Source organism: Larus michahellis, chromosome Z, assembly GCF_964199755.1.
Source record: "Larus michahellis chromosome Z, bLarMic1.1, whole genome shotgun sequence".
In the NCBI taxonomy this organism is placed as follows: Eukaryota; Metazoa; Chordata; class Aves; order Charadriiformes; family Laridae; genus Larus; species Larus michahellis.
Window position 1 is genome coordinate 73,718,466 of NC_133930.1, and position 26,921 is coordinate 73,745,386.

Consider the following 26,921-nt stretch of genomic DNA (forward strand, 5'->3'; position numbering starts at 1 on the left):
TACTTCAAGAAAAAAGAAAGGATTTGTAATTCATGCTAATATTTCTTTGCATATAACATGGCAATTTGCTTTTAAATGTAGAACTCCGAAAGGAGTTTCTAATGGGAAAATTGATGCAGCAATACCAAGTGTCTTATGCAGGGCTACATGACAATCCAGTAACAAAACAAAGATAAACCCTACTTGCCCGATCCCTGAAGCCCACTTTTCCGACACCACTACTTATCTAACACCAATGCACTTTTCTTACCATAGAGCTTAGTGACTATAACTACATGAGAAGCAGTTTACATCCATTTATCTTCACTCTTCGAATGTAAATGCACATTGTTTTTTTTATAAACTGTATAGATTTAGACAAGAGACAATTCCAGATTGATGCCTAATCTTTAAATTCAAATTAAATACCAGCAACTTTTAAAACTAGAGTTTAATTCCACCGTTTCCCCAAGCTCTTGTATACTGTTACAAATTATAAATCACATAAATTTTGTTTAGCTATTTACTTTTATTGGAGCTCTGCTTCTCAGAAGCTAAAACTAGTACAAAACACAGACGTAAGTCATTTCACTTTCACTGTTTGCTTTAAAAATCATTAATAAAAGTAATCTAAAAGGCAAATTTTAGCTGGCCGAAGACTACATTTGTCAATGTGGAGCTATTTGATTGCCTGACATTAAAGGCATTTTGAGAAGGGTGATTGTTGTGGTTAAATTGGGAGGGTAGGACCCAAAAAAAATGACACTTCAGGTCTGTTGTGCCCTGTTAATACCTCCTGTAGGGGCCGGTTCAAGCTGCCTAAGACACGACTCCTCAGCGTACAGTGCGAGTGAGTGAACTTGCTGGACTAGAGATGTGTTGTTACATCAGAGGGGTTATTTTTCCCTTTTTAGGCTGTAAATAAATAAATGCCTCTTACATGTAAGCAACTATAGTGATTTTCATCAAGACTGGACTGCAGAAGAAGCAGGTGCTTACCACATACCTGTAAAACTAAATGAAGCTTAAACCAGAGCATCTTCACTGTTTTGCACAAGGTTATGTTTGGATACTAGCCTAATTCTGCCATTATTAAAGTTCCTATTTTAAGCTTAGAAACCCCTCCATATAATGATGTACGTGGCACAACACCCTTTCCCCACCTACCTGCAGCTGGGGCTTCTTCTGTCTGTCTGTCTGTCCGTCCCTCCGTCCTCCCTTCCTCCCTCCCTTCCCTTTCCTTCCTTTCCCCCTTCCTTCCTTTTCCTTCCTTCCCTTCAGAAGCTCCACCTCGTTTTCGCGCCTGGGCTGGGGCTGTTCGCTCCACAGAGGCCTGCGCTACTCTAGGGTACCCGGCACTGCTCTCCCCGCCGCCGCGGCGGGAGCAGCCACCACAGCTCAGCCACAGGACCTCTCTGTAGGCCGCCATTTTTTCTCCGCCGGCGGGGACACCGCCTCCCCGCTGTCGCTGTCATCAGCCAACACAGCGTCCACCGCCGCGTTCTGCCGTACGCTGGAGGAGCTAGGCTGTCCTCCCGCCGAGCTCCCGGGGAACACCGCCCGCCAGCACCGCCTCCTCCCGGATGGGGGCGGTGCGGCGCCTGCGCGGGAGCGCTGCTGAGGCCCGGCCGCAGTGTGGGCAGGCGGGAAGGGGGCTGGCGCGCAGGTGAGGCGGGCGCGGGGCCGTGGACGGGGAGGGGGGCTGCGCTGCGCTTTCCGTCGGTGGGGCTGTCCTCCTCCTCGTCCCCCCCCTCCTGCTGACGGCGGGAAGGAGCTGGGCCTGCCTCGTTGCTCGCCTCTCCCGGGAGGTGGGTCCTTTCCCGAAGTTCGGACCAGAGCCGGAGGGGGTGGAACGGGCCTGATCCAGGCTGGCCCCGCGGGCGGTTCAGCCTGTGGGCGGTCGCCGGGTACCGCGGCTGCCTGGGTTGGTGTGTTTTCTGAAGGGCTGTGGTGAGAGGGAGCCTCTCGTCAGCCCGTGAGCGTGTGAGGCAGGGCCGGCTGGCGCTCTCTTTTCGTCTTCCCCGAAAACCATGGAGTCACATATAGAGACTCCGACGGCCTCGGCTTCCCCGTTGCCGTCTGGGCTGGTCACCGGCGGGCAGGGGACGGCCTGGTGTTTAGCGGAGCCTGGGCAGTAGCTGAGAGGAAGGTGCTTTACCCCTCTGCTGTGACGAAATGCACCTGGATGATCTTACTGCGGACGCTCTTAAGGGGTGAGGGGGTGGGGGGGAAAGTTCAGATACATGAAACGGAAGTGTGCCAGCGGTGTGGCGAGTTTGAAATATGTCGGTGAGATGGGTGGTGGTTCCTGCTCCTTTGATACTGGTGGGGGTTCCCCCCTGCTATCATGTGGAGTGCTGCAGGCAGAGAGGAAAGGAAAGCTGAGTGCTGGTCATGTGGGGTTTCGTGAAGATAAAATGCTTTTCAGCCTTTATAGTTTATCATCCTGGGTTGAGTAATTTAATGTGTTTCTGTGACTCTAGCATGACTTCTAGGGAACGTGAAGCTTCCTGTTCTGGAGGCTTATCAAAATGGGGAAGCTGTAGAGTTGTTGGAAACTGGTAGGGAAAATGTTTAAAAATTTGTGTCTACACGATACTGAGATTATGGAGTGTGTCCAGAGAAGGGCAAGAAAACTGGTGATGGGTCTAGAGAACAGTCTTATGAGAGGGAACTGTGGTGGTTTAGCCTGCAGAAAAGGAGGCTGAGGGGAGACCTTATTGCTCTCTATAACTACCTGAAAGGAGGATGTAGAGAGGTGGGGGTCGGTCCCTTCTCCCAAGAGGTAATAGGACAAGAGGAAATGGCCTCAAGTTGAGTCAAGGGAGGTTTAGATTGGATATTAGGAAAAATTTCTTCACTGAAAGGGTGATCAAGCATTGTAGCAGGCTGCCCAGAGAGATGGTTGAATAACCATCCATGGAGGTATTTAAAAGACAGGTAGACACAGTGCTTAGGGATATGGTTTAGTGGTGGTTTTGGCAACGTTGGGTTGATGGTTGGACTCGATAAACTTAAAAGTCCCTTTCAAGTTTAGAAGATTCTATGATTCTAATATGAAGAATTTTCCATCAATGCATACTATAAAGTGCTGAGCCAACACCTTCTATTGCCAAAACCCTGCATGTCACCATGATGTAAAGGATATATTTATCACGTGTCAGTTTTCCTACACAAGTTGAACGTTGTGCAGGCTCATCATACTTGTCTAGTGAGTAAAGGGTGTTTGAGGTCTGACTGACTAATGTCTGTAAAGCATACCACTTCATTATGGGGAAGGTATGCATATAGACTTCCTTCTTGAATGAAGCCTACAATGAAGTCTCAGGTGTAGAAGTCAGGTTGTCTCTTGAAGTCTTATTTGGAAACAAAAGAAGATGAGACAATAACAAGTGCTGCTCTAATTTTGTTTGGTTTTGATTTTTTTTTCCTATAAAAACTTTTTTTTAGGTAATGTAAGCATTTCAGTTATAGACAACAGAGGAATCAGGCATGTCAGCTCTTTGTCCACCACCATCTCCTGCAGTTGCTAAGACAGAGATCTCTCTGAATGGCGAGTCACCTTTATTAGCTGCCACTTTTGCTTACTGGGACAATATTCTTGGCCCCCGAGTGCGGCATATCTGGGCCCCAAAGACAGAACAGGTGCTTCTCAGTGACGGTGAAATAACTTTTCTTGCTAACCACACCCTGAATGGAGAAATACTTCGGAATGCAGAAAGCGGTGCAATAGATGTGAAGTTCTTCGTCTTGGCAGAAAAAAGGGTAATCATTGTGTCATTGATCTTTGATGGAAACTGGAATGGAGACAGAAGCACATATGGACTATCAATTATACTTCCGCAAAGTGAACTTAGCTTCTACCTACCACTTCACAGGGTGTGTGTGGATAGGTTAACACATATTATAAGGAAAGGAAGAATATGGATGCATAAGGTAGGTTTATTGTTCATTACTAAAAACAGTTGTCCAAGTTGTCTTGAGCAAAAGCAAGAATTAAGATTCTGTGACACCTGTTATGTAGCAATCCAGACACAAAAACTCAGAGGAGGCTGATCTCTCTACAAGTATACCTTTTTGAAGGTTAAAAGTTGCCAATATGTCAGCAAATACAAGGCTGGGATTTTTAGGCATATGATTTATCCTGGTAATATATAACCGGTACCAGGCTATTTAGGTGAAGTGGGTATCCTGCACAGCTTTTCATCTCTCTGAATTTGATATAAATTGTTGCTTTTAACTGTGTTAATTGGTGTATTTAAACTAGGTAGAGTTGTAAATTTATTGTGTTTCAAATCACTGTTTTCACTATTGAGGTCCAGAAGACAGAACTGATGCAATTAGTATTGTCATTGTTGTTACAGTTTTATTTCTCATAAAAGGGTATCAACAAACAGTTTGGTAGGTGTTAAGTTGTGTAAAACTAATGGCAGAACTACAAATATGCATCTGCTTTGGTCCAAATATTTCTACTTTTGAAATTCAAAAAGCAAAACATACTAAATTTTTCTGAAGAATTGCAATTCTTGCCTTTGGGTACCTTACGGATATTTCCATATTAAGTGAAAATTGTTACGTATTTTTGTTTAAAATAAATAACATTATAATAACAAAATTAAAATCTTTGTTGTGTTCACGGAGTACAAGTTGTCTTAGAGCAGTAATTTGCATGTCAGCTGTAATGCGTATGGTGATGCATGTTTGTTAAAATTTTTGTTCCTCTTCTGTTTTGAGCCCTCTTGTCAACATACTTTAAACTTCCTTTTTGAGGGCTCTTATCTGAACTAATTAAGATTTCTGAAATAGTAAACTGATGCTAATTTTTGTGGTGTCATTTCCTTTTTGCTGTATGAACAAACTCCATTGATTCTTGCTGCATTGCTTGATGGTGGCTGGCAGTGGTTTCTGTCACATTGGTTCTTGATACTTCTGGGGTTTATTTTTCAGAGGAAGGACAGGACATAAAGTTCATTTTCAATATAGTAGAAACACAAATATTTCATTCTTAATCTAGTCTTCTACAAGCTTGCTGGATGTTAGTGCTTTTGACGTAAGTGAATGCTATCTCACATTCTTGATTACATTGCTTCTCTGTCAGTTAGTGTCCTCTGTACGGATTTTTAATGTGAGTGGTCAAGTAAGAATTGTCCACCGTTCTTAACTATAATATGTCTTCTCTATTTTTGGACATTGATCCATACCAGTATGTTTCCACAGTAGAAATAGCCTGCAAGTGGCATTGAGAATGACAAAAAATGTTTTCTACTAGTTTCCTCAGAAATGAGTCATTAAGTTCTTCATTCTTTTTTCACATGTTCTTGAAGCACATAGGCCAACTGGGTTAGCTGAGACAGTGAGACATTCTGAAATAGACATTTATTGTCTTTCTTTTCTTTTTTCTTTTTTTTTTTTCTGAGAAAGATCAAACATCCCTGCATATATCTGCAGTTCTGCAGCCTTACCTAGAAGAGAGAAACCTGCTTTGAAAATGTAGATTAAAATTTAAAATTTAGGCATGAGCTGTAGAATGTTAATACTGAGTTAAAACAGGCTCATTTTGTAGTTTGCATTTTGAGGCAGTTCAGCAGCTATGGCTACAACAGAACAAAAAATGTTGAAGCTCTATCTGAAGGGAGCTATGTATCTGTTCTAGAATTTCCAGTGGTTCTAGTTATTAGCTCTCATCAGTTCTCTGTAGAGCTGTACAACAGTTCCAGCTGAACTTCAGAAGAGAAGAAATCTTCTTAACTCAAGGACTAGGAGAAGCTTGGAATAGTGTTCAAACTGACAGAGAAAGACAAGCAACTCCAAGCAAGTCGTCTATATGGGGCTAGAAACCCCTTTTATCCACTTCAATTTTATGTTCCAGATGTTTGTCTATTTTGAGCAGTTACATTTCTAAAAAGAAGTGGCTTACACCCCTTGTTCAGCCTTATCTTCATGAAGACTTACTTCTTTTAAAGCCAAGGATCTTCGTTTTCAAGGATGACTTCGCTGACACTGAACTCAAGGATGGAGGTGCCCTGAAGGAATCCGCCTCATTCTAGTAGATGCCTCTTTTAGATGGTTAGAGAAGTTTTATTACTGTTTTAGGGGAAGTTACTGCAGCTTGTTCCCTATTCATCTGCTCAAAAAGTTATGTAAAGTCTTTTCCCACTTGATCAACTTTGAGTAGTTCAATCATAGGAAACTAATGAGTAACCAATAAAAATGCAATAACCTGTCAGCATCTAGCAAAAGATATCATTAATTCTTGGAGCAGCTTCCATTTTTTGTGTATTGTATTGATTGTTCCAGTGATAAATGCCAAATTCCCTTTGTGAATAATAACTTGATTCCGTTATAATTTTCATTTTTGAATGCAGTTTGCTACTTAACTGCTGATGGGTCTGTTGTGAGAACTTTGTCCAGTCTCTTGTACATTGTGTTTCATGTGTTTTGAGGTTTCATGTTTCCTGTACTTGATTATAAAACAATGTTTTGAAGGCTTGTCAGTGTCTCAAGATGGGGAAAAAAAAAAAAGTCCTGTTTTTCCTATGCTCTCCCAACAATTTCTTTTTCTCATTCTGGAGATCTCATTTTTTCTCTTGCTGCATTGGGAACCATCAGTCTGTACTTTATCCATTTGAAAATAAAAATCCATACATAAAGTGGAATTCTGCACTGTAATCTGATCATTTGGCATTTTCTTGATCTGTAATGAAGAAACTTAGTGTTTTGTCATTGTCATCACACCCTCTTTCCTGCTACCTGCGCAAGCATGTGAGAGGTTTGGTGGGGGGCAGAGCAGAGATTGATCTGTTTAAAGTGACATCACTTCCTGCTAATGTCAACTCTGTAAAAGAAAAAAAGACTTGAACATCGAAATTTGAATCTAAGAAGCATGACTCCACAGGGAAGAAACTGTACCATTTGACTGTTGTGTGCATACATATATAAACAAATACCAGAGCGTTTATATTTAACTGCTTCTCTTGCTCAGGAGAGGCAAGAACATTTCCAGAAGATTGTCTTGGAAGGCACGGAGAGAATGGAGGATCAGGTAAGGGACGTCTGCTTGATGCATATGGCACACCATCACAAAACTGTGTGACTGCGTCTGGTGACTGTAGAAGTTGGTGCTGCTTCTTATTTTTGGGGTCCAGGAAGATACTTTGGACTGGCTGATGACCTGCCATGCACAGGAGGCAAAGTTTCTGAAGATAGGATGATGGAAGCTGTGAACAATTTGAAGGAAAATATATTTCATCACTTTATGGGTAAAGTGGAAATCTATGAAGAATATTACCTTTCAGAAAATAAAAGTCATTTACTTGAACGTGAAGCTCTGGAAAGGTAGTAGCTTCCATAGATTCGTGCTCGCCTCCTATCAAGGATGTTTTTTTGCTAGTTCGTTGCCTTTTTGAGTTACAGAGATGTATGGACTCTGTTGTGTTGGAATGTGTTTGGAGACCTCATGGATAAGAATGTGAAAAGAAACTGTAAATATGAAATTGTGGCTTCAGTTCCTTGTGATAGATAAATCAAATAAGCGATTTTGTATGTTAGTAACTAATATGCCTGTTTTTAGTTTCCTGTCACTGTTGAAACATCAGACTTGGATCTAAAATGCTTAACAGTAATTGCACATAATATGGTATGATCAAATTATCTCACTCCAAATACTTCTTGTCCAGGCTGCTCAAACTGATGGTGAAAATTAGCGTAGGACCCCGGAAATACATTTCAGACATGATGTTGAGAAGCAAAATATATGTTTCCTGTTCATAATTATTGATGAGCAAAGCCCAAGAAGTCTATGCATCATCAGCTCTTACTACACTTCCAAACAATAGGAAGTTAAACTTGTTTGCATGTAATATTGCAAGTTCATGCTAGTCGTAACTTCTAATACCGCACAATGTGCTTTTACTTCAAGTATTTTGTTTATTGTGCAGGGCCAGAGCATCATTCCAATGCTGACAGGAGAAGTCATTCCTGTAATGGAACTCCTTTCATCTATGAAATCACACAGTGTTCCAGAAGAAATAGATGTAAGTTCTTGTGTTCTTTGCATTCTGAATATAAAAGGGGCTTTGGCACTCTGGTTCAGTACACTTTTTGGCAGACAAAACCCCACAGTTGTCATAAATTCTTGTACGTTTCAGTTGTTTCACATCAAGTTCTCCTAAGTGATGTAGGGAATGGTTTAACATAACTGTTTTAGTTCAGTAAATACAACAGTACTAGTGGTGGTTCTTACGGTCAGCACTTAGCAAAACTGACTGTGTAGGATGATACTGATTTTAAGAGTGGAGTGGAAAGGCTATTTGATGCAAAACAACATGAATGGGGAGGTAAATGGTTTTAATGTTGATACCTGTTTCAGTGTGGTTTAGTCTTCTCATGGAAGAAGTAAAAGTGATCTCACATGCAGTAATTTAAAGTATTCTGGATGAGGTTATAGACAAAAAAATAGGAAGAATCTGACTTGTGACTGGTGAAGAACATTCAATAATGGAGTGACTTTCTAATTTTCAAAATGCTTTGGCTGAAGTCAGAAGGTCTTTTTAAGGTTGCACTTTTTGGGACAGTCTTACAACTTAGCTTAAATAGTCCCCAAACAGTTACCACCTATCATTAAAAGCAAAAATCAATTAATTGGAAGGTGTTGCAGATTCTTGTCTAACCTTTGTTTATATTTACTTGCATTTCAGATAAGTGACACAGTGCTAAATGATGATGACATTGGGGATAGTTGCCATGAAGGCTTTCTCCTCAAGTATGAATTTCAGTTTTGATTTATGCTGTGGTAAAATGTTTTAAACTTGTGTGTGCATATATCTATATATCTATATCTCTGTAGGTGCATATGAACATGTATTAGATTAATTTTCTTTATAGGAGGGGGGAGCATGCCATGTATTTGGCTTTTTGAGATTTTTGTCTATAAAATCCTGTAGAAGTTGCTGTCTTTTTAGAAGAATGGCTCTGAGCTAATGGCTGCATCCCTACAGACTGTAGTGACAGAGTCATTTGCTTGATAATTCCTATCAAATACAATTTTTCTTTGATACTTATGTTTAATTTTATGAGGATGTAAGTCAAGTTTTTTACATTTTTATGACATACCAAAAACCTGGTTTTGGTTGTGTTCCCTGCATAACACAAGCTGGTTGTGTTTACTGCATAAACTATGAATAAGAGTCATTAATGGTATGGCATATAGAACGCCTATTATTAAATTGTGTATTTCTCTTTTCACCCTCCTGCTTTTAATGTGTAAGTGGAAGTAGTTGTACTTGAGAGCAACTTGGTCTCTTCCTGTGGAAAAGCATATTTGACAGGTTTTGATTGATGTTCTGTTACCTTTTGGGACATCCCTGGTGTAACTGCATTCATTTATGTGTTGCTTATCTATTGTGTTGCTATTATCTATGTGTTGCTATTATCTATGAAAGCACAGTGTCACATGTGCTTTCAGTACTACAGAAATTCATGTGTTAAATTAACTAATTCTTCACAATAATGTAGTATTTAGTTCCGTAGAGTATTTGCAGAATAATTAAGTGAATATCATTGAATGGATTATTGTGAGCAACCGGAGCCATTGATGCTAAAATGATTAGCTATTCTCATATCAGATGGAGATTTATTGGGCGGGCAGGTAGTAGACTATAGTGTGTCAGTTCTCTCATCTTGCTACTTGTTTTCCCTGGAAATTTTGTCCTGAAAAGAATAACTTGTCCATTCATGTGAAGGGCCCAGATGTCTGCTTTTCAGTTTATCTGCAAAGCTTATCAGGTCATCTAGGTTCAGATTTCAGGTCTTAGATACTGTGTTGTATGGATTTATACATGCCATTGAACAAAAATCGAATTAAAATAAGTAAATGGCCATATCAACAATAGCAGCCTCTAAAATAAGGAGTTACGCTTTCATAGTAACTTCTAAATGAAACTGAACATCTATATCTGCGCCAAAGGAAGCATTTGTAAGTATTCAGACGGTCTTAAATTTAACTCCTCGAATATGATTGATAAAATAAATAGTAGCAGGTCCCCTCTAAAGTCCACCCGTAGCATTTCAGAGTCTGATGTAGCAATTACAGTCCTTATCAATTAGAGGTGTTTATTAGAACCGGTTAATCACATACAGTGCATCCTTCAGTAAGATAGCATAGATGTACTTTTGTATAGTTACAGATAATTAGAAAAAATTTATAATAGCATCTAGACTTTCTAGGGTATCTAGACTTTTTGAAGCTGTGGGCCAGGTGTTGGTTTGAGAAAGGGCAGGCGGAAAGGGAGGATAAGGATAAGAAACCTCAACAGAAGCTTCCTGAGGACAAGTTAAGAGTTGTCAAGGTTAGTCCAGGTATTTTTACTGCAGCCTCCAAACTTAAGATAAACTAAATCAAGTCTATGCTGATGGCAGTTCACAAGATGAGATCGCTCAGCTTCCAGCATGCCTGTGTGTATTCTGAGGGACTCAAGCTTGTGACATGCTCTTGCTCATGCAGTTACACAGAGTAGAACAGTTTACCTGCCAAGTCTCACAAAACTGTCTTCTGATCCACAGTTTCAGAAATTGAGGACAACCATGGAATAGATCTTATTTCAAATCCTTCATTATTAATAGGTCTTCTGCTACTTTAGATAAATTATTTTATACAGATTCTGTAATGCTGTTAGATCATAGCAGTAGACAGTTTTTGTCTGAACTGGTGTTTGGAGGTTCTGAGTGACAGTCTTTTTATTCATCAAAATGAAAATGTAGATGCTGTCGAACTTTTGGATTTCAGCAGTAACCTATGCAGCTGTGTGGGGTCCTATGGGTATGGGCCTAAATTTTTACTAGGAGCACTTTATTCTTCTTGTGAAGATGATAATTTTTTTATTTGAAAAGTCTGATTAAATGTATTCGCCTATGTTTGTTTTTATTTGCAGTGCAATTAGTTCACACCTGCAGACCTGTGGTTGTTCTGTAGTTGTAGGAAGCAGCGCAGAAAAAGTTAATAAGGTAATGCACTTTCTAATAAACCAAACTTAAATGCTGATTATTAGGAGTGTTAGTGTGTTACTTGGAATAAGTTTTATCTATAAACATACTTGAGGTTGAAGAAGGAAGGAATACTGCTGTCTGGTTTTCTTACTTCAGCTGATTGGTCTAGCAGTTGATAACTCTGCCTGAAAATTGCTGTTGTATTCTGACAACTATAAGAAAACCAGTGTATTTAATTTAATTGATACTGTATATAAACGAGTAGTAAATGAGTCTGAGCTTTTAAAATTAGGTGTGTTACCTAAACTGTACAAATTGAAGAGGCCTGGACTGGCTTGACCAGTTCATCTGTGTCAATGGGTAATGTCTATGTACTCTTAAGAAATTACTGTCTGCATAATTACCCTTAAGCTGGGGAATAAATGTACTTCTGCATCATGAACTGCTTGTGTTTCATGGAACCTCAAACTGTTGAGTCTGTAATCACACACACATGTTGAAACAGGCAAGCTTACTAGGACCTTAAACCACTCCAGCAATTCCAGCATTTTTTTCTTCATAGCTGTGTTTGTGTTGACTCCATCTTCAGTCTCCTTAAAACTTAATCGTTAAATAAGTGTACAGTTTAACTGGTAGATCTTAAATTAGGTTTGACTTAGCTTTCCAGAAGAACCAGAAAGAGACAAAGTACAGATACAAATTCCTAAAACTGAGTCCTGCAACAACAAAACACTCGTGTGTCATACTTGCTGGATCACATGAGTAGGGATGATGTTTAGGAGCTTTCAGGTCTAAAAACGATAAGCAGCATTAGCTGTACCTCTTAATGGGGAAGACTATATACATTATTATGGTCTATTTGGGAGGAAAAAAGGTTTGGAAACTTGGAAACTGACATTTCAGAACATGAAAGTAATTACATTTTTGTGGTAGACATATTTTTCCCATGCTATTACTGTTTTTAACTCTCTTGTAAGCTTGTTATGAAATACTTAATTTGAACCAATGTGAAACTATCACCTGCACTGCTTTTCCTCTGATATTTTGGTGTAAATGGATGCTTATTTTAAGCTTACCCAGTATGTGAAGGAGAAGTCAAATGAGGATGTTTTCCGTATTCAGAATTCTTGAAGTACTTTTTTTTTGTGTTCAGCCTCTTGATTATACCAAAATGCGAGTTTTGGATAAATTGAAAGCAATTCATGGAAGACATACACTTGTGTTTACTGTCTGTTGAAATATTTCTTCAAGCATATTTCTTTTTAGCATAGCCCAATGTATAAGCATTTTGTTCAGAAAGATTTCTCTTTGACTTGCATTTAATTAGGGTGTTACTCCATCCCTTCTAATAAAAATACTGAAGTTAATTTTCAGTTAGGATATTATAAATCATTAAGAAAATGTTGTTTTCTTTGTGAGAAAATGTATTTCACTAAATCAATTGCCTCTCTACATTCACGGCTGAGTTCTTTAATAAACCTCTGTTTCAGAATATCCCTGCCACTGGGAATGAAAAGAACCGTTTCATAAAACTGTGTAGTCCTAGAGCCTTCAGGTATTAGATGGCACTGCACATAATAAGTATACCAGTACTGCTGTGAGAGTAAGGTTCTGTGTAGTTACATAGCATGATAAGTTTCCGATTTACACTGGGGCCCCCGGGCCATTCAATAACAATAGTCCCATGTCCTGAGACCATAACAAAGGTCCTATAGTGGTACATGTGGAGAAGTAGTGTATTCAGTTAACTTCATTTTCTGATAGGGAATGGTTTTGTATATTTGGCTTTTCTGTCTGTTTATGTTTTCAATTGTGATGTACTAATTATTGAGCTCTGGTTTATTTTGTGAGACTGAAACCTTCCTTTGAGGAAAAACTAATTTTAATTCTCGAAGTTGATGCCCTTTTTGACGTATGTATGTGTGTATCTGTGTATATTGCTTCAATGTAAAATAAAAATTAAGAACAGTGGTCCTGCTGAATATATTATATATTAATTGTAGACTAGACATATATTATGTATCTTGTAGGATGTAGGGCTCCTTGGTGCAGTGAAATGTGATACTCTTTAAAAAAATTCAAGGCACCTTTAGTAAACTTGTGTTTTGAAAGAAGCGGTTCCTGATGCTTTATAAAAAGGGAGGGGGCGGGGTTAGAAATGCATTGTTTCATGTGTACTGGCAGTGGTGGTAAAGCACCTCTGATCAAATGAACAGTAAATGCTGATACTCAAATTAAAAATAGTCATGAGCAACTGAGAAAATTCTCACATCTTAGCTCCAGTGTACTAACCACAGTTAATATTTATTATTTCAGGGATGCAAGATTTGCACATGATTAAGTTAGCATAATAGAGGAAATGTTAAGTACTTCAGTGGTTATAAAAAGCTTAAAGATTATAGTTCCTAAAATAATTAATTAAAAGGCTTTAAGGTCTAAATGTTTATAAGTATGTAAAATAATATATTGATAAGATAGATGCTGTAGGAAAAAAGCAGTCGTAGAAGAATGTGAGTCTCAAGGTACATCCAGGATAAATTTCGTAAATTCTACACAGGTTCTTATCAGCAGTGTGCTCTTTGTGTCACAGTGTAACTGTTCTGAAGTAATTGCTTTCTTTATGGCATACTTTAACTTTCTTTAAAGTAAAAAAACCCACCTATTGCATCTTCCTGAAGCAGTGGAAAGCATTAGAAACTAGGTTGTCATTGTTTTAGGTACTGCATAAACACATAAACATAGACCCTTCTCAAACACCTCACAGACACAGGTAGGACGCCACAGATTAAGACTGAGATTAGCAGAATGGAATACATGTTTGTATTTGGAGATGATTTCATGTTGCAGCATGGGTGTTTGAAAACAGGTAATAAAGTACCTTTGTTGCTTTTAATGTAGAGTTTGAGGAAATTACTGAGGAAATAAGCATGAATACTTATTTAGGAAATTTACCGTGCCTGATGGGAGACATTAGCTTCTCTTTCCATATGGAATTAATAAAATAAGAGGCTTAAAAGACTAGGAAAGTAATCACAGTGACTTGCATTTATATAATAGTAAGAGGCAGCAGAAGGCCAAAGTGATGTGTTCTACATAGTTGGCTAAAAACCAAACTTTGCCAAAAAGTGTTTGATTTTTTTTCTTCATCTGAGAAGAAGTTGGAGTGGTATGGCTTACAGCTTAATAATTTAAGCACATCACTATTCTGTGACCTTGGTAAAGTTTTGGCTTTTCTAATAAGCATGATGAACTTTTTTGTTTATCATTTGAAATGTCTAATACATTCTAGTCAGAAATTGCATTTGAAGATCAGTTCATTCCTTACATTTTCATGTTTTTCAAAACTGTTCTTTTTAATGCAGATTGTGCGAACATTGTGTCTATTTCTTACACCATCAGAGCGGAAGTGTTCCAGACTCTGTAGAAATGAGTCTTCTTTCAAATATGAGTCAGGACTTTTTGTTCAAGGCTTACTCAAAGTAAGTACGCTTAGGAAAGTTCTATTCTTCTGTAGTTTAAGAACATTCTTCAATGTATATGTGTGCATATGATATGCACATGCATACACACATTCGTGTTCAAAGAAATATGTCATCTTCTCTTGATTCCTTTCTGGCGCTATAGCTTTTCTTGTAACTATTTGCATGTTAAAATTCCACGCCAGTCTTTACTCTGAAACATCTTTTCCTTGAGTATTGTTCAGAATTGTTCCTGTTCTTTGAGCTACAATAATAATACTCTTACCTATTTGGGGCTAGAATCTCAAAAGGCATTAAGTTTTTGTGTTGTACCACAACCAAAAAACAACAGTCCCTCAGTCCTACAGTTCCACGTATTTTAAAAGGGCTGTAGCAGTGGGTGAAGATGAATAGAAAAATAACGCTTCTTGCTCTAGTGAGCAATGTAAACTTACCAGATAAATGTAGTACTGTAATGGTAATGGGCTCATGAACCGGATGATGCAACACTGTAATACACAGGTTACCTCAGTACCTGTTTTCACTGTTATATTAAGGGAACCATCCAGTACGAAGAACTTTTTAGTGGGCTACAACTATCAGTTCTCTCAAACAAAACATGTCTAAACAAATGGGATTTAAAATTTAGCCACGATGCTTTAATATTGCTTTGTTCCAATATAGCTGTTGGGTTTTTTTAAAAAAAAAAAGTAACTAGAAGATTTTTTTTTTTCACTAAAACAGGATGCAACAGGAAGCTTTGTGTTGCCCTTCCGTCAAGTAATGTATGCCCCATATCCTACTACACATATAGATGTAGATGTCAATACAGTGAAGCAGATGCCTCCCTGTCATGAACACATCTATAACCAACGACGATATATGAGGTCCGAGCTGACAGCGTTTTGGAGAGCTAATTCAGATGAAGAAATGTCTCAAGATCGTATTATCCACACAGATGAGAGTTTCACACCTGATTTGTACGTACTCCTCTCTCATATCACTCAAAGTTACTTGACTTGGGACAAGACAGTAAAGTAGTACAAAGTGTACTTTCTAATGAAGTATATGATGTCTTTTTGCGTTTAAGAAGCTCCTTCAGCTCTGGTAGTTGCATTTGCTTTGGAGGAATCTACCAGTTCTGTCAGTACTTTTGTTACATTAAATATTACTGAAATTAATTTTCAGTGATACTTATGGCCATGTTATGTCAATTTTGTTTGCCTATTTTAAATAGGAGTATAAGAAAAGCTAAGTGTATTTGACAGCGCCCAATGGCTTTCCTGGGTTTAGTTCATTTCATCTGAAAGTTTTGCATTAAAATTCTGTATTGGCTTTAAAAATAGCAGGTTTATAATTCACTAAAATCTTGAATTCACTTTTAGTTTCTACCGAATTGTGAACAGTAATATTATTGCTGTCCACAACTGCTGAACAGTTAATGTCCCTTCATGGCATGACATCACATGTTTGTTTGCTTTCTTTTCTATAGAAATGTCTTTCAAGATATCCTGCATCGAGATACATTAGTAAAAGCCTTCCTGGATCAGGTAAATTGTTGCTTTCTCAGAAAGAACAGGAGCTGAAGTTCAGTATTTTGATAATTTCAACTGAGTAGATAATTTGTTGGCTTGGTAGGTCTTTTTGATACTAGTGCTGATTCTTCCCTGTGTAACTAGGGAGAAGAATGCCTGTGTAATTTGTAGTATTAATATAATACTGAAAATCCTTAGGCATGAAAAACAATGCACGTTTTCTGTTGTTGTGCAGCAGTGTCTACAGTATTGAGAAAGCTATCTGACTCTGCTTAATTACAGATCACTTTAAAAAGGAAAATAATACTTTATAAAAACAGAATTGTAGAACAGCTTAATTTATTGCATCTGAGCAGACAGAAGACTAAGAATGTTGAGCATATCTACAGATCTGCTGTTAACATGCCTTCTTTGCTGTAATTAAGGATATGTTACGTGTGCATGCAATGTTTCTTTATATTCCACATTATTAGAATTCTTCTTGAATTTCCATGTCTACCTAATTTTCTGGTATAATTTTTAACAGATCTTTCATCTGAAGCCTGGCTTGTCTCTAAGGAGTACTTTCCTTGCACAATTTCTGCTAGTCCTTCACAGAAAAGCCTTAACTTTAATAAAATACATAGAGGATGACACGTAAGTGAACACATAATAGAAAGCAGGCTTTCAGAAACTTCCTCTGTTCTTTTTTACAACACCCTTTTTTATTTTCTTGCAGGCAAAAAGGAAAAAAACCTTTTAAGTCTCTTCGTAGCTTAAAGATAGATCTTGACTTAACGGCAGAGGGCGATCTTAACATAATAATGGCTTTGGCTGAGAAGATTAAACCAGGTCTACATTCCTTTATCTTTGGGAGGCCATTCTACACTAGCGTACAAGAACGTGATATGCTCATGACGTTTTAAAGTTCTCCGTTGCTAACGCGTAATATTGCAGTCTTGCATGGCATGAAAAGAAGTCTGTCAGTGTGACCACCACACTTGTGACAATCATTGAGACATTTGGACAATAGTCTGTCCAAAGCAGAAGGGGATTTTATCAGGGGGGATATCAGCTTAGCTAGACAAGCATGATTTTAAGGAATCCATCTCTTCTGTGTGCTTTTTTTAACAGTAAATGTTACCAGAGGTTCCCTTGCCGTATGGGCTTAGTAGATATGTTTTGGCATATGATAAAGGGAAGCATTTTAATTTTCTTTTCCTAGAGACTTCTTTCAGGTATGTGTCAGTTTTTACCTGTTCTTCTGTGTCAGTATTTTTAGTGTTTCCACAGAAAACAATCCATACATCCTCTCTAATCATGGAGATTGCGAAATAGGGGCCTTCTGGGAGTTTCAAAGAATTCTTAGAAGTTTGTTCTTCTGTATGTGGTACAAATCTGAACCGTGTCTTCCCTCATCCCTTTTTAACACTACCCGCTCCTTTATTTAGAGCATTTACAGGTGTTTGGGATTTTTAATATACTACAAACTGCTACTCTTGTGTAAAAACTGTTGACTATTAGCAGCTTAAATAGCAGCACTCTTCACGTGGGAACTGGGTCATTGTTTCAGCAGCTTTGTGCATGTAAGCGCCAACCAGGGTACTCTGTCACAGATTGCTGGGCCATCCTGCAGTGAAGTGTTCAGTGATCCAGCATAATTGAGCTCTTTCAAAACACAAAACAGAAAACTTGTGTCATTCAGCAGCAGTTGTTAGTCTTCCTGTCTATAAACTGCTGCTGGTTTTCCCATTGTCACTTAGAATAGGGTTCAGATTAAAGTATTAGACCTTCCCAAAGAACATGAAGGTGATAGCCAAGCTGAAAGATAAAACAGTAAATCCTTAATTCAGAGATGAGCACAACTATGAACTAATGTGATTAGCATTATACTGAGTGAATTCCAGTCAATAATCTTGCCAATCTTCTTAGTTCATTTTAGGACATCTGCAGCTTTGCTTTGCTTGAAAATAAAAACACATATTCTATTTGTATCCCTCAACCTCTCAGTAGCGTGTAGGGCAGTGTGGTTTCAAGTTAATCCAGACCCATTTTTTTGAGTTTCGACATGTGGTTGGTGTGTGTTACATTGAAGTCAATGGTATGTCTGTATTGCATGTTGTTGTATTTCTTCTGTTTTTGGACAAATACAGGAATATATTTGTGTCATGTTTTAGTGTACCCTCATAACTCAGTATTCATTGTGGAAGAGCTGCACTTGTGATTGAAAAAGCCATGGCTGCTTAAATTGTTTAAATTGTTTGTAACGCTCCTTGGCAAACAGGTTTCTGTTTTCAAGATAGCTTTTTAGTATCTCTTTCATACAGGGAGTCATAAAAGTTAACAGAAGTTAGATTCACAGCTTTTCCTGGAATGTCCAATACTCAGATTCTAAAAGGAATAATGTCCTTTATTTAGATGTCCAGAATTCCCTTACATTTCCTGAAATACAAAGATTCACAATTAAACATTTAGAGCTTCAGAAAGATGTGGAATTGAGCCCCAGCTGCACACCATCTTGGTGAATGAACATCATCAGCATTACCTGGTTCAATAAGTAATTACATTTTGTGGAGCCTTTTTTTTTTTGCTGTACATGTATGTAGGACTCTTGCAATAAGCTCAGCACTTCATCAAAAGAACTTGTCAGAATTTTGCTGACATAAGTTACTTGTGCTGAGATTCTGTTCGTCTTCCTCCCATTATTATTTCCTTCCACATTTTTAATCAATTGATCCATTAGAAAAGAGCCTGATTGTGCTAAGTTTTTACTCTCGTGTCTGTAAGGTGGTGAAAAAACGTAATGAACACTGCTGAAACTTCTCATGTAGAAGTTGTGTTGAAGTCTGAAGAGCTTTAAATGTGCTGCTGAAATTAATCACTTCAGCTTGATAGGCATTGGATGCTTAACATTGACACTACTAAAAGTAAAGCTCTGTTTGTTTACTGAAGATGCTGTCACTTTTTGAAATTATTAAAAGCTGGAAACTTTTGCAGTTGCTACTTTTGTTGCACAGCTCTCACAAGTGCACTGTCAAAAGTGCAGAATGTAGAGTGAGGTAAGTTATTAAATGCATCTGCATGTTGTGTTGTAAATCTTGCTCAGGAAACAAAAGTATTATAATAAAATTCATGCACAATTTTTCAATATAATTGCTGATTTTTTCCATAGAGTTTCTCTTCTGTATCTGATAGAATCATTATCTTTTATGCTGTGAAATAAAGAAGAAACCTTATGCCTTCTTGTTAAATTAAAAATTTTGCTGAGATGGTGAATCATAGACTGTAATTGATAGAAAGCCATATGTTATTTAGTTCCTCCATTTCTGTTAAGGATTTGCTCATTTCAGACTGAGACTGGTGGGACTTGCTGTGCCTCTGATGTGCTCAAATAAGAATTTAGCCTCTACTGTTAAAAAGTCCTAATTGCATATGTGAGAATTAAGAAATGTTTTAAGGAGTTCATTTATATCTAGCAGTCAGTGAATACCTTACTTCAGGATTTTAGTTCCTTACAGTTAAAAGAATAGAGCAAGTTTATTTCTTCCGGTTGGATGTGAAAGGGGAGTAGCGGTTTAGAGCATTTTTAGTAGCACGTTTTCCTTGATCTTGATTCCTGGTCTTTGCATATCTATAGAGGTAGCACAGAAAGACATCCATTGGAATGTCTTTCTTGTTGAGATCACAGAGGATATTCCCGGTCTATATATCAATGTCTTGTAATGTCAGTTTTATTCCAGAGCAAAATGCATCTTTTGGTAATATTCTTGTCCCTGAGCCATCAGTATGATACACCAGCAGTGTGCCAGGATGTCTACACTCCATTCTCTACTGGGAAAAAGCATTCAAAAGATTTCACTTCCTATTCTCAGATCTATGAAGACAAAGGAAAGTGGTCGACAATATGAGGGCTATGTCATACAGGCATGTCGCTTTCCTCTATTGTCTACTGAGAGCCTACAAAGCATGTACTTTGTCCTCTCTTCAACAGTAAACAGTAAAGAGGCATAAACCATATCCATTAGTCTGCAGAGTAGGTTTTTGCACATCATGTGATTTACCTCTGTCCTGGCATAGAGCCACACACTGTTATGCCTCCTACTTGGGCAACACACCAAGGAAACTCCATGGCAGCATGTCCGTGTTTACAAGGTTGTTTATGTGATACTTTGGTTAAAGGGCGTAATTATTTTGCTTCTCAAAGCCATACTGCTCATATGCATGTCCAGAGGTTTCAAACACAGAAAACTTCAATTAAAGTTCAGAAGTATGTAAAAAGGACACAATCCTGCCGATAACCATCGAGTAATTCTGACTTCAGTTCCAACTAGAATAATAGAGCTACCCTGCAAGAACTTTTAACCTTTGAAAGAGAAATTTCCACTTAAACGCGTGGAATGGCAACAGGTAATTGCTCCTTTGTTTTAGATGTTTCTATCTTTATTGTCATGTAGGACCTGACATGACAGGAGGACCCTGACAACTGGAAAAGGGCCAAAAGACAATCTGGGGAACTGCAGGTTGACCAGTTTCACTCAGGCACCTGAGAAAATCATTGCAGCATGTGTCCTCTTGCAGCATGTGTCTTGCCACATGAGGAAGGTGATTGGGAGCTGTCACCATGGCTTGACCAAGAGTGAATAATGCTTCACCCACCTCATTACTTTCTGTGATTAAAAGACTGGATTTGTGGACAAGTGGAGAAGAAGGGATATCATTTACGTTGACTTCAGCAGGGCTTCCAGCACTCTCCCACAATGTCCTTGTAGCCAAGCTGGATGTTAGAGTCCAGGTGGGTGCCCCACCAGGGGTGAACATCTGGTTGGGTGGTGGGGCTTGGAGGTGATGGTCACTGGGGCTTATCTACCTGGAGGCTGGTGCCTTGTGGGGTCCCACAAGGTCTGCCCTGCAGCCTCTCCTGCTTAACATCTCTATCTGTGACCTGGGAAGGTGACCAAGGGCACCCTGTCAGGTTTGCAGGTGGCACCAAATTGGGGGGCACCAGTTGATATGCAAGAGGGCAGGGTGGCTGTCCAGAGGGACCTGGACCATCAGTGAGTCCAGAGGCAGCTCTGGGGAGAAAGTCCTGTGAGCTGGAAGGGCCAGAGAGACTGGAGAACCAGAGAAAAGCTGGGCCGGGCCAGGGCCCAGGGAGGAGGTGCCATCTCCCTCCTTGGAGGGTTTCCAGCCCCCCTAGGATAATGGCCTGAGCCCTGGGCAGGGGTCAGACTGGAGACCTTCTCAGGTCCCTGCCAGCCCAAAATGTCCTGTGGTGCTACGGTCCAGCAGGCAGGCTGCAGCCACTGGTGTCAAGAACCAGAGAAGAGCTGCGGTGGGCAGTGACCTCTGGAGGATAGTGGGTCCAGCCCCCTGCTTGGACCAAGCCAGCTTCCATTGATGTTTTTCATGGCATTGTCTGGTCAGTTCTCCAATCGCACAGATAAAAAGCAGGGGCTGAATAAACTCCACTGTGAGAGCACAGGCGTGCAAGAGCTTAAAGGTGATGCTGGATTCACCATTGAAACGGTGGGTGCGCTAACGTGCGAATGCCAGAAAGAAAAGTTTAGATGTCAGGAATATGTATCTAAAGCACATGTGTTAAAATTAGTGGCAGCCTATCCTTAGGTACTTGAAACATGACTTTTTGTAGAAACATCTATCTGTAGCAAGGAAGCAAGGACTCTTAAGAGAGAGGAATGTAGACGTATAAATGGTAATTAGGTAAAATTACTTAGGATATTTTTGGCTGAGTGTCAAAGTAAAAGCTTGATGCTGTGAAGCAGTGATATCTCAAAGGCGAATGTCTGAAGCTTCATCCCTAACCTCTATCTAACAATAAGCCAAAATGTTTGAAAATGTACAACAGCCAAAAGCTAATTTGTGAAACTTTTAAGTTCAGTGCCAGCTTCTCTCCCATTTAGAAAATTGTCTCATTATGGTACAACAGAGTGTCTTTTCCAGCTTCAGTGAAATATGACTAACAGTTGCCAGACTTTTGGTTTTCAGTGGAAGCAGCAATGTAAGAAATTACAGGTCAGGGAATACTGAAATTTAGTACTGCAGCATATACATACAGCAATTCAATATTTCTGCCAAAACGTTCAGTGGCGTAGCTGACTGATGGAACTGCAGTTTCAGCCTTCCACATTCGTTCACAGGGATGCGAAGCATTTGTCCTTGCTGAGATTTCTGCCTGTCTCAGGCTGCCTCTTCACTGGAGATTGCTCCTGCATCACCTTGTCTCCTGCTGACGTCCCCTTCCCTATCTCTATGACAGCAGTATTTGGAAATAACTTCTGATAACCCAGATTCTGGAGGAGGGACCTCCCAGCATTTGGGTTGGGTTTTTTTAGTAGCCAAGGGCAGCTTCACAGACAAACCACACAGAGTACTAAGGATCTGGACAATAAGTAATGACTAATTAATTTCATACCAGTTTTTGGCAGAGAATGGGCACTGGCAGGCTGAGGAACGTTTTGGGTTCAGTCTGGTTTTAGCGTTGCTACTGCCAAGGTCTGACACTTCCCCTTCAGGCTGGAGACTGGAGAGGTAGCTGATGCAAACTGATTAACGTGTTTGTTGATTAATGACCACACTAGAAGGAAATGGGTGGGACGGCAAAATTATCAGTGATCTAGGCAATTAGATATACCAGCCTGTAATTACATAACAATGCAGAGTACCAGGCTTGACTATGAAACTGTTAATTATAAGTTTGAAGTCCAGTGAAACACACAGACGCGTAATCACAATCAAGTTACAAATCTGTTAGTGTGGCGGTGCAAGTCAATTTCCTCCTACACCAAATCTGATGGACACAGACCTGATGGTGGGTTGTCCAAGGAGTGTCCCTCTGGCATCCCAGTGTTCTGGGGCGCGCAGGTCAGCATCGCTGCTGTCTGCAGCCCTCCGTGCTCCTGCTGCTGGAGGATCCATCTTCCTTTTTTCTCTGCCTGATTTCATACCTTACTCCCTCCTTATTTTTTCTTATTTTAAGCTGACTTTTTTGCCATCCTTGCATCTTCCTCCCCCCACTGAGTTCCTCTGAACACCCCACACCTAATTGCTTTTTACCATTGGTCCTAGTTTTGCTACATCTGCACCCAAATTTGGTATTTCTGATACTGTGACTTGGGCAATATTTGGCATATGTGGCTTTACCAATAGCAATGCTCGGTGTTGGTGGCTTTGCACCCCAAAGTTCCCCTACCATTATTTACTTCAGCCTCCATTCCCCTGCCTGGCTCCTATTAAGCACGAGCAGGTTCTTGCCATGTGCACCAGCTGTTTACATACCAAGGCAGCAGAATAACTCGTTTTCATACTTCTGTGGCGGGCTGTCGCAGGTTCCGCATAGGACCTTGGCTGCCGTGGGGCCACGCGCCCCACTGGAGCTCTGGTTTGCTGATGTCAAGGTGGTTGTGAGCTCCAGAATGTGCAGGAAGCCAACTGAGTGAAGCTGTGAGGCACCTTTTGGTGCCAGGACCTCCAGGATGGGGAAACAGAGAGGCTCCTTATAGGGTAGAGGAGCATGGGGTGGTAGAACAGCACCTCACAGAACAAGCTGGTGGTTATGGTTCGGGGATCCACGATGCTAGCATGTCTTGACTGCAGCACACTCACGTGTGTTGGTTTTCCTCTGACTCCCTCAAATGAAGTTGCTCTTTGACGCCAGCTGGTTGTTCCCGTGGTGGATCTGTAAAATGTGAATTGTACTTCAGAGCCTTTCACTGTCCCTCAAGTTCTCCACAAAAAGGCAGCTATATTTCTGGATGTTTTTTAGGATAGTTGCAGCCCGCGTGACTCTAGCATCTGGCTGTAATACATGTATTACCGATGTATTACCGATGTATTACAGATGTATTACAAATGTAAATTGCAGGCAAAATTTTCACATAGATGTATAAAAATATGATGTAAACTATGAAGATGTGACATAAATATAATGAAGCATTCCAGTCACCTTTCTGATAATGCATTTAAGAAAAGAAATGAACAGAAAAAAATCCAAATTGTAGCTAATAGACTCTGTTAACTTTCAGTGTCTCTTTTCAAACTAATCATCCAGTTTTCGTTCCCATCTACGCATATTTCAATAGATTTCTTTGTCCGTTTGTGAACAAACCAACCAGTCTGTCACGTGTGAAAAGAAATGTCTGTTTGTTTGACTGGTCTTAAGGATGTGGTGACAACATAATGTCTTTAATTAGTTCCGGAGAAGTGCCAGCTTGTTAATGTGTTTATTACAGAAAAAAACGCAGCCAAGTCTATAGGACTAGCTTTACACGTTAGTGTGAGAGCATATCTAGTCTTTTATTTATGGATTTTTGTTAATCAAGAGTGTGTACACATAAAAAATTGTGCAGTGCTTTGAGTGGATGGTTGTGTTGGTGGAGGCTGTCTTAAATGTTCCTGCATTTTATGTGGCTTTGTTATGCTTTCTCTGCTGACAATTTTATTTGAGAGTGCCATTTCAGAAACTGAATACCAGAGGTGCCTTTCATTTTGCTCAAAACTTTTGTTTTTTAGTCCCCTTGTTTTTGTTAAATTTCTGATGCTTAGTAATGGCACCTATTACAAAACCAATGCACTGGGACAGACGCCAAAAGGTATGTGTGTTGGATTAAGCATGACCCTTCTACAAAGGATAATATTTGGAAGTTGCAGCAATTTTTGCAGCTAGCCTTGGGCAGCCAAGAGCTACCAGAGTGATGCTGAAGCCACGGGCTGTAATCAGAGAGAAACCTGATAGCAGTGTTTTTGAAACAGAGCTTCAGCCCTGTTTCTGAAAGCTGCAGGCCGGTCCCCGTCTGTGCGAGGAGGCAGGTGGTCCAGCTGGTCTCGGCCGTTTGCTGAGCTTCCCGCACCTGCTTGGTTCCAGGCAAGGCTATGAAATAAGCTTTAAAAAAAACAATAAAATGCTGGCGCCTGGCACAGAAGGAGAGAGATTAAGTTATTTTGCAGGAGACTGAAGAAAGATCCCAAGAGGCAAGAGTCTGGTGCTCTGAGCCCCAGCGCAAATGTGGCTTATCCGAGGAAGAAGAGCAGGATGGGAACCCAGATCACCTCCCACCAGCCTCTGTTACTCCAGTTCTGCCTTTTGGCTCCACACCTCACTGAGGGACAGAGAGATTTTCCTATGGAAGGGGAAATCTCCCCATGGCCTTACAACAGTTTAAATGGAGAAGAATTAAGTATTTTTCACTTGAGGCCATTTGTGTCAAGTCCAAAGAGCCTGATTGTGCAGAGACTGAAAACACTTTTGCATTCAAATCCAAACAGGGCTACTTCTTTCCTGAAACACAAGCCAGTGTTATTCTGCTGTCCAATGAAAGATCGATTCTTCAGGCTATGAAAAGGAGGCTTTTAGATAACTTGGGTGCCAGGGGTCACAACGCCATCCTCTGCCTCGCTCCGTGCACACAGACCTCCTGTCTGTCTGCAGGCAGCTGCTGGGAACAGCCTTGCTGCAGTCGGTGGAGCCTGTGACCGAACCAGTCGAGGAGCAGACGGTGGGATTTCAAATGCTCTCTGTTTGCAAAGAGAATTCACAGAATATTTTGAGGAAGAAGCTGGGAAGAACAGCACAATGACGCAGCAAAAGCAAACTGCATGGTTATGGCTGGGCTGAAAGGGCAGCATTTACTCCAGCACGAACAAAGGATTTGGGTGGAAGGAGGAGGACTTGGAGTGGTTAGGCATGAAATTCTTTCTAAGTGGGAAGGTGAAAAAAAAGACCTATCCATGGAGGTCAGGGAAACTGAGCCAAAGGCTTCTTGGAAGGGGAGGACCGAGACGGAAAAGGATGCTGGGGATGCGGAGCAGAGGGAAACCATCCGTGGTGTGCTGGGAGCCCGGTGGTCAAAAGATGCAAAGGGAGACTAAGAATGTCAAAGCTGTGCATGATAACCGTAACACTGAGATGAAAACCAGCGGATGCATTCACAGCACACAGAACAACACTAGTGGGTGTGTGGCTACTCAAGTGCAATCTTACATCCTGTTAGTGTTTGGTGAAATGCTGTGGGAGTCATTTCACAGAGCAAAATAATTGGTGCTGAGGACCTGAAGTCCACACTGTACGTGTTTCACCAGTTTCACTTCAGATGAGCTTTAGTTCCACCCCATACATTGACTGCTCACTAGCTGCTGGAGTGCCTCTTCCCATCCAGTTTAATGGGATGAAGTCCATTTTATGCAGTTCATTAGGTGACACAAACTACAGTAAGGAGGGATGGATGATCAGGTGAATGATTTCAGGAGAGCTTTCCTGCTGTGAACTGAAACAGTGCTGTAGATGTACCCTCTGATCACAAGTAACGGGTACAGGGGTGCAAGTGAAACTAAAAGGGAAGAGGGATACCGGAAAGGGGAAAATGGAAAAGGAAAAGGGGAAAAGGAAAGGAAATTATCCAGGAAGCTCCGAAAGAAGAGGAGAAAGGAGTATCAACAGGCCTTTATGTTCAAAGGTAGCATGGCACGGGGCAGAAATTAATCTGTTTTGAGATCTGTGCCTCTAGTTAGAAAAATGGTCTGGTTTTGCAATGAATGTATTTGGATTTTCAGCGTTAAAAAAAAATCTGAGTGGTGGAATAGATATTCAAATGATGGTATTTATGTGCCTCTGTTTTCTTCCTCACATCTGGTTTGGATTACTATGCTTTTCTTTCTCGTGGTAGACGATTGTTGAAATGCAGTTATCCAATTCCTTCCTCCTTTCTGCTCCCTCCCAGATAATCACTGAATGCAGGGAACATTTTTATTTCTGGCAGAAAATTCATGCAGCATGCATCAAAAAAATGCAGGCAGAAACATGCCTGACCAAATATTTCTGTATGTGCTTTATTATGAGAAGAATTTTTTAAACTATTGTAATATATCTAAATGCTTGTAAAGACCAATGGCTTGATCAGAGGCTATTGAAGTAGACTGAAAAACATCTATTGATATGAGCCATGGGATGAGGTCGTGGAAAAACTTAGTATGT

At 40.1% G+C, this 26,921-nt stretch overlaps 1 protein-coding gene across 6 annotated transcripts; it reads left to right on the top strand.

The window, feature by feature from the left end:
* The first annotated feature begins 1,276 nt into the window (after positions 1-1,276).
* Positions 1,277-20,629, top strand: C9orf72 (C9orf72-SMCR8 complex subunit). Of its 6 annotated transcripts, none has more exons than XM_074569822.1 (12): positions 1,277-1,645; positions 3,430-3,915; positions 6,962-7,021; positions 7,917-8,012; positions 8,676-8,740; positions 10,908-10,980; positions 14,325-14,441; positions 15,165-15,400; positions 15,913-15,970; positions 16,482-16,591; positions 16,674-16,786; positions 20,389-20,629. In XM_074569822.1, the coding sequence occupies exons 2-12, from the start codon at positions 3,472-3,474 to the stop codon at positions 20,412-20,414; spliced, it is 1,398 nt and encodes a 465-aa protein (XP_074425923.1). In that variant the 5' UTR covers positions 1,277-1,645; positions 3,430-3,471; the 3' UTR covers positions 20,415-20,629. The 6 variants fall into 6 exon arrangements, with proteins under 6 accessions (XP_074425923.1, XP_074425921.1, XP_074425925.1 ...); XM_074569823.1 differs by having other exon boundaries at positions 1,644-1,787; XM_074569820.1 differs by lacking the exon at positions 20,389-20,629 and having other exon boundaries at positions 16,674-19,230.
* The last annotated feature ends 6,292 nt before the right edge of the window (positions 20,630-26,921 follow it).